This window comes from Stegodyphus dumicola, chromosome X1 (assembly GCF_044657685.1).
Source record: "Stegodyphus dumicola isolate Sdum_Otavi_A_Nest chromosome X1, ASM4465768v1".
NCBI classification, from domain to species: domain Eukaryota; kingdom Metazoa; phylum Arthropoda; class Arachnida; order Araneae; family Eresidae; genus Stegodyphus; species Stegodyphus dumicola.
The window spans coordinates 78349509-78363127 of record NC_140780.1 but is presented as its reverse complement, the minus strand read 5'-3'; the positions used below and the strand labels follow the sequence as shown (position 1 = coordinate 78363127).

General features: G+C 32.6%; 1 protein-coding gene across 1 annotated transcript in view; it reads left to right on the top strand.

Annotated features, from left to right (window-relative positions):
- The first annotated feature begins 571 nt into the window (after positions 1-571).
- Positions 572-13619, top strand: part of LOC118196476 (uncharacterized) — an 85821-nt gene continuing 72773 nt past the window's right edge. Inside the window, exon 1 of the mRNA XM_035367940.2 lies at positions 572-740. Coding sequence (XP_035223831.1) covers positions 657-740 — 84 coding nt within the window. The 5' untranslated portion in view covers positions 572-656. The remainder of the gene's footprint in view (positions 741-13619) is intronic.

The window sequence follows — 13619 nt, the reverse complement described above, 5'->3', positions numbered from 1 at the left end:
CGTCTGATAACTCCGCTAGAGGTTTATTTTTCCACCTCTCAACCAATGTTTTTAGCGTATTAATATTATCACGTATTTCATCTTAAAACTGCCGTTTTATTTTCATGCCCCTAAAAGGGGTTATATGGTTATTTCATCGAAATGTTCATTAATTATCTTTTGAATGTTTCAAGTTTTGAGTGCAGTGCATCAGTTTTAAAAGCTACAATTAAATAGCTTCCGGTATGTTTCCAGGAAATTGCATATTTTCTGAACGTGCATATTTTCTGGTAAGTATAATACGATATCATGTGTATAAAGACATTTTTATAAAGACATTCCTATTCATATACATAAAAGCATATGGGGAGTTAAGAGACCGAGGGAGTGTGTGTTATTCTGAGATGGAGGTGTGTATGGGGCAAAGGTCAAGGTTGTGCAACAGTCGTGCACTGTCTGTCCCGAAGGCATAAATCACATGCTCGTCGTGGCGTGTCAACTCGCAGCAAGTGACACAAATGGGTTGTGACGTCACCAAACAATGACCATCATACGTTGTCATGGAAACCTTCCAGCGTCATTATATAGAGTTTCGCGGTTTAGGTTAAAAGTAAAGCCGACCTGCTGTTACTTACTTACGGAGTCAAAACATGATTTCGTGATCGGCCAGGGCAGCTATGATCCCCTGGCTGACAGAGTTCGTGCTCATTGTAGCCACTTTACTGGCTGTATTTTGTAGTCCACTCAGTCGAAGAACTGAGGTAAGGTATTAGAAAATTTTATTTTTATTTCTTATCTTTAAATCATTCAATATAAAATCTGAATGAAATTGCTCTTGTAAGTTATAAATATGTTGTTTTATCACGTTATAAGTTTAACACAGCGAAGCGGGGAAATAATTGTTATGCAAGATACCTCATTCGTTTACATTTGATTGACTTCATTCTAAGCATTATTTGCAAAGCATGTAGAATGTAGCATTTAAGCGTTTGGTTACCTGTTTCACCCCTGCAGACCTATTTGTTTTTTCATTTGTTTATTGTAGCTCGAACTAACACAAAAAAACAATTACAGATATTGTTTTGAAAATATAATGATTTATATACCTTCACTTAAAACTCTTTTATATTAATATTACTGCTATTATTATTATATTTGTTATGCACATTCCTTTACACCTTTATTATATATATCAGCAACGTCTCAGGATATACGTGCAAGAACTGCATGGCAGATGAGTATTAATAATTGTCAATATTCCTATGCTTATTACTTCAATTGAAAAGGTTAACTTTCTAGATGAAGTCAATGCAAAGTTAGTTTGTACTATCAAGTCAATACGAAGTGAAAATTGCGCTAGTTGTTAACTTTAGAGTTTGGAATTACATTTAGTACCTTAGGGTCAAATAGTACCCTTTCAAGCGTTTTAATAACGTATGTTTTCCGTATTTATAAAGGCTTTTCTGTCTTGCTCTCATAGGATCAATAGTAAATTCATGTTTCCAGTTTTTCTTTACAAAGTTTTTTAAGCCTGAAGAAAGGAATTTTCAGATTTGATAAATTTCATGGCATTAAATTGTATTTCATAATATTTAAGCCAATCTTCATTCGAACTTCAAAACATTATTTCATTTAAGTAAAAAAACAGCTTTAAATTTAACTGCTTATTTTTCATTTTTCATTTAATTTTTAAAATCAGTTTTAACTAAAAATGTACCCATTTTAAAAAGATAAACTTGTAATATTAAGCAATACCCTTTCTTGCCGCAGATAATATGTTCGAACGCTTCTCCGGTTATATGAAACTGCGGCAATCTTTAAAACTATTATTAATCTTATTCCTTCTTTTAAATTAAAAAAAAAAATAAATCTTAGCTGTGTTAAATTGATGATATTGAATCAGTGGATACGAAGGGCAGAACTGTATTTATGTTCCACTTAAAGCTATTTGTGTATTGTTTTACATTAAACGAAATTTAAAATCAAGGGGCATGAAAACTATTTTGAAAATTACATGTATGTATGTGATGTAGAATAGCAAGCCATTTTGAAATGAAAAATGCCCTGTGCTGTTATTTCCAGTTTTGTATCAGCAGAAGGTATAGGATCTTTTTAGAAGATTTCAGCTTTAGTTCAGTCGGGCATTTCGAGTACGTTTCAGGTTTTCTTGAAATAAGTTTTAGCTTCCGGATAAGCAATTAATATCGCTAAATTTCGTTGCAAATAATATTAATAATTGAAATAATTTAAAATTTCCTAATAAAGAAGGAAAAGTTGAATTTTTTGAGTTTTAGAAGCAATCCGCTATTGTGCGTCAGATTCATTATATGTTTTGAGTGCATAGAAATTTTGAGAGATTACTGAGAATCAACTCTGAGCTGTTATTTGGATGAGCTGACTGACAGACTGCAAGAACAGATGAAAAAAAATTCTTTAATTCTTTACGTAGTAAATGGTCGAACTATTGTTTCAGTTTGTTCAGTTGTTTGTTAAAGTTTCAGTTAACAACAGTTTAAGGAAAACCATCTAATGACCACATGATTCTAATAGAAAAACTTGCGTTTTATAAAGTAACGGGTGTCTTCTATTGCCGGGATTAAAAATCAATTAAAATATTAAGACGGAATCGCTCCGTAATAAAAGGGCGGAATTAAAACATATTAATGAATGTCCATTAGCTAATTCTGGTATGTGTGTGTGTGTGATTATGGCAAAGCGTCGAGGGCTATCTGCCTAAGAGGACGGATGCCTTCGTGGAGGACTTTCTAAGGAAAACTGGCTCGTATACACGTTACACATGGGGAAAACCACGAAAACGCCCATGCAGCCAGCCCGTTAGCGGGATTCGAACTTCGGACCGAACTACCAGTGTTCAGCGACTTTACCGCTCGGCCGCTGGTGGGCCCGAATGTCCATTAGAGAGAATTGCGTCGGTTGATTAATACAACAAAATGTGTTCCACTAATAATCAATAATCTCCTAAATTCCGTTAAAATAATCAAACAAACTGAAATATAAAATATAATATCCATAGATGCAACAATATATTCGTATCATAATATCATAGATGCAACAATATATTCGTATCATAATATCATAGATGCAACAATATATTCGTATCATAATATCATAGATGCAACAATATATTCGGATGCTGGTAAAATTTATTTTAAATAATTTCGATAACGATATTTTTGATGTGTAGTTGTGACAAGGATACGAAGGATATGAAAAAAAAAAAGCAGTTTAACTCACCTAAAACGTATTTTTTTTTAAATATTATTATAGGTATATAAACAACGAATGAATTGTGAAAATTTTTCTGTTTCAGTTGTACCTCTTGCGCGTAAAGTTACATTTACAATGATCAAATTGTAAAAGCATCTCATTTACGCTCTTAATTGTGCAGAGAAATTTATTTTGCTTGTATGTACATTTGTTCATTATTCTACAATAAAAAAAGTACCACAGTATCAACACCTTTCTTGCTCACTGATGTCTGCAGATATTGATAAAGCAGTCATTAAAAATGCGCAACTGCACGTGTTTATTTAATTAACGGAAACCAAAAATAAATGCTTGAATAACTGTTGTTTTAAGGTAATAAAGAAGTTTAGTCAAACTAATAAATTTCAAGTCAAAATTCAAATGAATAAAGTATAGGAGTTTTAGTGTTTTTTTTTTTTTTTTTTTTTTTTTTTTTTTTTTTGAGAAAAAAATTAAACATTAAAGATTTTCCCGATACATACGGAGAGAACCCCGTTTCTTCATAAAGTGTAACGGATATTTTCCGATTAAAAAATTAGAATCTGTATTTAATGCTATTAGAAATAAAATAAATCTTATATTGTTAAACAAATAAATCTTGAATTGTTTGTGTAAGCATTAATTTAGTAAAATTTTACTTAAAAGCGTTATAAACAGCAATTAATGAACCATCTTTAAATTTTATAGAATAAAAGAGACTTGCTAGAATAAATGAATGCTATTTTGCTTTATATTTCTAAAATAGTAAAGCTGGTTTTAAGTGTAAATGTTTAATGTGAATTATTTATCAAAGTGGTTGTAAGTATATATTTCGAAGATTCTTTAACATTTGTTTCAACCTTTATTCCCATAACTTTACTTTTGTCACAAGTACTTGTTAATATGAGCCAAGCTTTCAAAGGAACAAGTAGCACAGTCGAGCAATAAATTAGTTAAAAAAATGTTCGAATAATATTCGAAATAAAATTAACGAAGATCTACATTTTCTAAGTAGCATTCAGAGATCTATCTTGTGAGTTTCTGAAAGGGATATTTTTTTTTCTTCACAGGCTTCAAGCAAGTTTCTAGAAGGGTTTATATACCAGTATCTCAGGTCAAATTTATGAACTTAGAAAATGACCTTTGTAATCTGATGCAATTAAAAATGAGATAATTTTTAGAAAGTAAACAAAAAGGACTAAATGGAATGTATATTATTTATTTATTTGTTTATTTTGTAACTAAAAAGTGCTTGGAAAAATTAACCAACAACTAAATGTTTTATAAAAAGTTTCTAAAAAATTTATTTTTGCAACAAAGCAATCGCAGTAACAAGCAGTTGCGAAAAGTGCTTTCTTTTCTGCAGCCGAGGTCAGCGGAATGACTTTAGCGAACAGACTTAATTCGCGATGTTTTGTGTCTATTTCTCACCAATATGAAATTCTTGCATCAAAGATCAAGAACTAATGCTACTTCTTTTCCTGAAAATTACATAAGATGTTTCCTTTCTCATGTAACTCTCTGTGTCATATGGCACTAAATTATCCAGAATTTATTTTTGTGCGAAATCTTATTTTTGTAAATCTTGCTAAAGTGAACTTAAAGTGATTGAATGTTTGGTTCACTAGGAGTTGATCACAGAAATGAATTATCGCACAAAAAGGTGTAAAGATAAGTGATTAATACCTGCACACATATAAATAAACTCATAAGCATTGTCACGTCTATTCAAATAATTGAGTATTCACTTTAATTAAAAATATCACATGAAGTATTAGTGCAGTTATTATTACATACAGCTATTTAAATCATTTTCCGCACTTAAAAGTTTCATCATACCTTGTAGAGATATTAGGTATTTTTAAAAAGCGCGAGAGATGAAAAATGAGCAATGCCCTCGCCAAGACTCTAACCACGGACTGCTGACCACTGCACCACGAAGGTACGCTAAGAAGGCAGAAGAAATACCTTATATACTCCCCGTTTTAAAGGGCGACTGGGGTTTTAGGGGACCCAATCGCCAAATCCTGGTAGTGCAGAATCATCATTCACCACCTTTTAGTTCGGGCGCCATTGTAGAGATATTAGGTATTTTTTGAAGCATGAGAGATGAAAAATGAGCAGTGCCCTCCCCGGGACTCGAACCACCGACCTCTCGAAATCGCGCCGAGTGTGCTGACCACTACAACTCGAAGGCATGCTAAGAAGACGGGAGAAATACCTTATATACTCTCCTTTTAAAGGGTGACTGGGGCTTAGGGGACTCGGTCGCCAGATCCTGGTTGTGGAGAATCATCATTCACCCCCTTTTAGTTCGGGCGCCACTGTAGAGACATTAGGTTATTGCAAAGCAGGAGATGTGAAAAATGAGCAATGCCCTCACCGGGACACGAATCACGGACCTCTCGAATACGCGTCGAGCGTGCTGACCACAACACCACGAAGGCATGCTAAGAAGGCGGGAGAAATACCTTATAACCTTAAATGCCCACCAGCTTCCGAGCGGACAACATTGCTGAACATTAACTGTTTAACCTAAATTATTCACGGAGAAAGATCTTTAGTTTCCTCCGAGGATTTTACCCTTGAGTAAAGTAAATACTAGTTAGTTTCTCCTAGAAAGTCTTCCTTTCCATAAACAGGTAGCCTTAGTAAGTTTTTCCATAATCTAATACATTTATCCATACGTTAAAAATTTTGCATAAAGGTCATGCTTTAGACTCGTCCCTCGAATTACATATCTTCCCCCAAAAGACAGATTTATGATTATGAATAATCATTTTGTCTATCAAAATGTAAAAACATTAAAAATTACTAACTAAAAATAACGAATTTACCTGTAACTTTTACTTAGTGTCTGAATATAAAATAAACAGTAGTTTTCTGCTGACGTGATGCAGATTGCGAGAAAATTTTATCTATATCTTTATTCAAAAATTTAAGACTCCGTGACTTTCGGTTCTATTCCATCACCTTCGGTTAATGCGAATAAAATTTAATTATAACATGCATCGCAAGTGTAGAATCTGCTGCGGTAGAGTGTTCACTTTCCGTGGGCTGCGTTTCTTCAACATTTTCAAGAAGAGAATCTTTGACGTTCGCATTTTTCATTTAAATTTCTGTCACAATACTTTTATTCCTCAGGCTTTCGCCTGTAACAATAAACATCATCACATGTTTGAAAATGCTCCATGTCACATTCTTAAAATATTGAAATACTACTTATTTTCAAGCCATTGAGCGAAAGGCAAGTCCTTTTTTTTTTTCGTCATCTTCGTCTTCTTCGCTTTTAACACTCTTTGTTAGACCAGCCTGCTGCAAATTTTCAGATGGTTGCTTCTGTAAAAAGTCACCAAAACTTTAGCATTAGCATTGTATCAAGCAATAAAATTTATTATCTGCATGTTTGTCATGTTTTCCAAAATCTTCAATTATGTTACGTTCTGTTATGATACTTAAAGTTTCTGATCACGCTTTGGTCCTTGAGTTGCAGGATAGAAATAGCATTCGGTTGCTTAAGTTTTTTTTTTATATCTGTGATTACTGTGCGGTTGTCAAATAAGAGTTATTCTTTTTGCTTTTGGGCTTGAAGTTCTTCATTCCACTTTACGGCTATTTTTCGAACAATTCCGATTTCATCCACGCATTTTAATTTCATCCCATTTGGGTTTAGGGAACAAGAAGAATTTTCGTAATTTTTAAGGTTCCTGGCATTTCAGATTTTCCAGTTACCAAAAGCCTACAACGCTCAATGCTATTCGCGTGATCATTACAAAAAAGCATTCATTAGCACTTTTGACATTATTCCTCCAGTCTTTAAATTTTAAATTTGGTCTTTAACATTTAGCTTGGAATTATCTTACAGCCCAACTTCAACAGTGTTGGAAATTCTTTCTAGCAATAAGATATTTATATTCGATATTAAGTTTTGAAATATTCTTGGATTCTGAGAAAATTTTTCCGTAAAAGCGTTATTCCGTTTCTTGAATCCATTCAAGCAGTAATTTGGGCACAAAAATGCAGTCTGTATAAAATATTAAAGAAATTCATTAGTTTTTATCTCAAGCATTTAACCAGATGCTGAAAAAATGCGGTTTGTTTGAATGGTGAGTCACGTCAATAGTCCTTCATCAACACCTTTATGCTCAGCCTTTCTAAAATTTTTTCTCGGACGCAAATTTTCCACATGAATAGAAATTATTGAACAACGATTTGTCCACACGATATCGACTGCAGACTGGAATAAACTTTATTTCTGGCAGATATCAACTTAGCTATATCCATTCTTAATTTTAGGAATGATGTTCACTTTATCTTTAATGCAGAATGTTTTATGTTTATAGCTCGTCATACGGAGGAATTTTGACAGAGAAAATATTTACTAATACAGAGTTAAATCAAAGACTATGTGGCTTTTCGTCTATTTGGAAAAATTAAAAAAAAAGGGGGAGGAAGAAATGTCATTGTTAATCTGTCCTATCCATTGTCCGATAAGAGTACATTGATTTTCTCAAAAGTACGTATAGCTGAAAAGCAAAGGTGCAAAAGTTCTTATTAAAAATATTCTTTCCTGGAATAGCGAATATTTTAAAATTTCTAACATAGTATTAACTTTGAATAGAGATATATTTTAAGCTAAATAAAGAACTTGAATGGAATCAGAGTATAAAGTTTGACTTGTTTTGGTAACATAAACTATTATCAAACTCCTAACTGAGAAGCTAATTATCGCTGTGTCGTAACAGAACTACAAAATTTTACGAAGATTTAACAAACCTTTCCCTTAAATCAGAACTGAAACATAAATGTACGACTCGTACTTAGAAATCAACAAGCAACTTTCGGCGATGTAACTTAAAGTAACTGTCAAAGGTAATTTAAATTTAAATGAGTTAGAAGTCAGAGACCCTACAATTAAATTTAACGCGAAGTTGACCCAACCTCTAAACATTTAAACATAGGCAACTATAAAGCAAGCCGAAGAATACAGTCTTACCTGAGCTAGCTAACCTAGTAATGTGGTCCCGTCAGGCAGAAACTCGCTCTGTCTTACAATCCGAAAATCTCTCGTTATATACTCTCGAAACGAAAAATAAAACTTGCAATTTAAAAGTCTTTTCATTTCTTAGATTTATATTAAAATAAATATCATTAGTTTTTTCATGTCTAATAAAGCAGATAACTTTGTTTACATCTATTGCAATTGCAACTTGCTATAATGTACACTAAGATCCTTTTTCAAAAAGTATTGTATATCACGATATTAAGAGAGCAATTTCACTTATTGCTGTGAAATGGCCAAGGAATATTTTAATTTCAACGGAAGAAAAGTAAAGCAGACAAGCGTAAATTCAAAAAACGGACGCTGGGGCTATTAGGAAAGAATTCCTAAGATAGTTCGAACTTAGATTTGCATATCATCATTCAGATATAAAAAAATAATATCACGTATGCTTTGCTGAAAAGCAGTCCTTATCACATTCGGAAAGAAACACTGAAACTTGAAGAACTGCTCGAAAATGCATACTGACCTTCGGAATGTGTATGCATGAATTTCGTTATAAAACATAGAGGGAATGCGCGGAAGGATCATACGAAAAGCGGGGGAAAATACAATAATATTAGTATATAAATCAGACAGATTGTTTGAAGTACCGTGAAATCTAATTTGAGTGCAAATCCAAATTCATTACCTGGATAAAATGTCAATTTCAAGTCGAAATTGACTTTTTATCCAGGTAATGAATTTGAAATTAAATTGGAAATATTAAATTTAGAAGCAGAAATTTTAGTTATAAAATCTGAATGCTTGGGACAAAAAGATTACAATTATGGCAACTTCAGAAAATAAGAGAAGTAAATCGTAAAATTTAATTTTTCTACTTATGTTTAAATGTCATATTTAGTCTAAATTCTCACTGCATGGTGATGGCATTTAAAATTTGTATCACAACAAAAAATAAATTTTCTGGGATTAGGAAAAAAAATGCGCATTTGCAGAAGTAAGAATGCTCTTTTTACAAAGTTGGGAAATAAACTCACTTTCCTAAATAGAGAAGGAAGGCAAACTGCAAGATGTTTTAGGATTTTTTTCTTTTCTAATTTTCTCCCAACTAATGTTTAAAATATTCACTAATTCAAACCCTCTAAGGTGCGTCTTAGTTTAGAAGCTCCCAGGCTATCATTTAAAATTTCTAAATAACTCTTAGTTTACAATTTTACTTTGTATTAGGAAGCTTTCTATGTAAGACAGACTTGTTCAAGACATATTTTCATAAATCTAAAGGTATTTCTATGAAAAGGCGACGCAATATAAGTTATGGACTAATGTTTAACAATTTTTTGATAATTATAATAAAAAGGAAGGAAACTATCAAACAGTTGTTTGTAAAGTACACATTGTTTACCCCCTTTTCCCAAAAATAGTTTTAATGTTCTGTTTGAATGCTTTGTAAAATAAGAGCTAATCACGAAGAATCATGATGAACTGATAACACACAGTGATTGTATCATGAAAGAAATTTGATAAACTTACATTTGTAAGTGTACATTAATAAAATTCAAAAGCGAAATTTAATAAATTATTCAACTAATTAATTTTAATTTAATCTATGTTAATCAGCAAAAATTCCAATAATATTTATATTAAAATATTAAGATTATTTTCTATAAAAACGGCTGCAAATGAACTGAAATTAAAATTCATTAAATATTTTTTCTTATTCAGTAATACAGAATATCATGAGTCGTCTTAAAATGCCTTTAAAATATCCAGATTAATTCTGATATGTAGTCCGTGTATTAAATCTGATACCGTGAGTAATTGCACCTAAAGAGGAAGAGAACTTTATGAGAAAACAAAAAAAAAATGCAAGAAATAAAATGAACTTTCTTAAACGCTTGCATTTTTCAAATTATTTTTGAAAATAAAATATTAATAACAATTTATAAATAATTCTCTCTTGTTATGTGCATAGTAGAAACGTAACATCTTGCCCTGTTACAAAAGTATATTTCTTCTCTATTCAGCTTCATTCATAATGAATGGCTCAGCATCATTTATAATGAATGACTCAGTCTCATTTATGACTGAAAGAGTGTACAACTTTAGGTTAATGTATTTATTATCATAGAAAACTACGAGGGCTATCCAGAAAGTAGATTACGTTTTGGAATAAAAAAATAAACAAAGTATAGGAAACAAATTTTATTATATACAGATGAAAGCCACACTCAAATACTACTTTTCTACATAGTCACCATACAAATTAAGGCATTTATCGTAGCGATGTACGAGCTTGGAAATTCCTTCGTCGAAAAATTCGGCCGCCTGCGCCTTCAACCACTTCGTTACCTCTTCTTGCAGCTGTGCGTCGTCATCAAAACGCATTGATTGCAATTTCGTTTCACAGTTCACATGTTTCACCCATGTTTCGTCACCAGTAACGATGCGATCGAGTAAAGAGTCACCATCCTTATGGTAAGCGTCCAAAAAGTTCAACGCTGCAGCCATTCGCTGATTTTTGTGGTCCTCTGTCAAGATTTTTGGAACCCATCTTGCACAAAACTTGTGGTAACCAAGCTTTTCGCTGATGATTTCGTGCAACAAACTTCGCGAAATTTGTGGAAAACTCAAAGAAAGTTCCGTTATTGTGAAATTTCGATTTTCACGGACTTTAGCATCGACTTTTTCGAGAAGTTCGGCGGTCACTATGCTGGGTCTCCCACTTCGATCTTCGTCGTGAACATTGGTTCGGCCATTTTGAAATCTTATGACCCACTGACGCACTCCACCTTCAGTGATAATGTTGTCCCCATACACTTCACGAAGCTGCCGATAGATTTCTATCGGTTTACAGTTTTTTGCAGTCAGAAACCTTATTACTGAGCGCACCTCGCAGCTCGCGGGATTTTCAATTAACGCAGACATTTCAAACCGTCACAGTATCTGAACGGAGCACAGCACGAACCTCTCACTAGCACGGCTAGATGCAGACTGAGCTGCGCAACGCTCTGACCCCAAGATGGCCGCGCTAGCCCCGCCCCTAGCGGACACAGACGGAAACGTAATCTACTTCCTGGATGGCCCTCGTAATTCTGTTATTTCCTCCTTCTTAAATTGATTAACATTCGAATTTTCAGTTAATAGCATAAATGCCAAATGATGTAAATTTAAGCTTGTGGTATAAATATGACAACAAAGTTTTCATATTATAAATATTATTTTTCACTATACTTTATATCGTTACATATTTTAACTTTGCTTCTTAAATTATAAAATGATATTCAAACAAAATACAAAGTTATGCTAACATTTTCCCAAATTTTCTTCATTATGGATAAAATATTACTTTCAAAATGAAAGGAAGGAGCCATGTGGATAATAGCGTCTATTATGTTCATGTGGAAAGACTTTTTCCTTTCCCCCTCAGTCAGTATTGAACCACGATGCTCCAAGGATTTTTAATTTAATGAACGTACAAAGTAAACAAGTAGAGAGTTTACGAACGTATACGGTAAACGAGTGAATATGCAGTGTAAGTCAGAGTAGCTGAATACATTTTTTCTTCTTTGCTCAAATAATTTTTGCTATTAAAATACAATCTGTGTTAAAGAGAACGATGTGCTAACGCGAAACAATAAATTTACCGAAATCAATTTTCATCTGCATGTTTTCAGAAACCTGTATTTGTATTTGCGTATTGCAAGCTATCAGAAGAAAAGAAAATTTACATGAATTGGGAAGTCAACAGTAAGTAACAATGTTATTACTTAACACTGCCAACCATCGCAGGATGCGATTTTTTCCTCACTTATGATCGCGATGTGATCTATTAGTTGGCCACCACAGTAATAAATTACTAAATATCCAAACCATTATAGTTTTCCAACAAAACTTTCTTTTTGACTACACATTTTAATCTATTTCCCCAGCGAACGGGCTGGCTGCATGGGCGTTTTCGTGGTTTTCCCCATGTGTAACGTGTATACGAGCCAGTTTCACTTAGAAAGTCCTCCACGAAGGCATCCCTCCCCTTAGGCAGATAGCCCTCGAGGCTTTGCCATAATCACACACACGCTATTTCCCCAGTCGCTAAATTTATTTTGTGAAAAGTATAGTATGATTATTTCTGAATGAATTCTTTAAATTACATTTAGCTTTTGCCCCGAAATATTTATGCGTCTTTAAAAAAAATCATAATCTTAAATTTCTTTTGGAGATTTTCAAACCTAAGTCTTTGTAGCACCAAATTATTTAAGCAACAATTTTATTTCTTTCTGGTAATTAGTATCATATTTACGGAGTGCAATAAGTTAGCAGAAAGTAATAGGCTACTAGAAAGCAATACGACAAAACATTAACCCACTACATTTACAAAAATTACTATACACTTATTGACGGATATTAATTATAAAAATTATCAATATTCTGGCAGCTGCTCTGAGTTTGAGATAACCGCTGGAATTTGCAGCTAAGAGTTCCCATTAAAAGTCTCGCGTGCCTCTGTACCAACGATTACACAGCATACATTAATTGCCTAACAAAACCTGTCCAGCTGTCAGATAAACCCAAGAGAACGTTATACCTATTTTACGCATTTTCTCACTTCTATACTGCATATGAATTGCTTCCCTATTCTAAAAAAGATGACAGATGGCGATAGTTTTGTACTGCCTTTTTGTCACACCTCATGGCTGGCTAAAGAACTGAAATGGATTTTATCTCTGCGCCAAAGAGGGGTATTCAAAAGTGTTCAATTGGAAGAGCATATTTATGTTGCTTACTTTATTTATTTATTTACTTATTAATTATTGTTATGATTATTAGTTTTTGTAATACTATTGTAATACTAAACTCTAGCTTTCACTAGGTGCCAAATGTCAAGTAATTGATGATACATTTCCATAATGGCTAGCATTAATCTTTTTTATGATACAAATGATTAAGACGAGCTGAATGAGATTTGTAGTAAATAACGCTCTCAAACTTTTGCTTTTTAAAAATATTTGATTGAATAAAGTTTAAACCAGATTTGTTCTACAGGTAGATAATTAAATAATTAAAAACTTAACAATCTAACTATCCATATTTTAGCTGAAAAAAGCAGTCTAATACGTAAACCTGAATTCAAGTTAATTTTACATTAATGAAATTTTACAGGAAAGTTTAAATGTTGAATTTGCAATAAATGATTCTTAAAAGGTCAATAAAGGTCCCTGAAAGATGGAGATGCATGAATATTAGAAATATTGTATATCGATTATATATAAAACAATATTGTATATATATATAACTGTTTTAAAATAATAAGAATCTCTTCTCTCATGTACGTTTTTAATCATTACGTATTCTAAATTTTATTTAGTTTTGAGTAAGGAAATTTTCTTTAAGT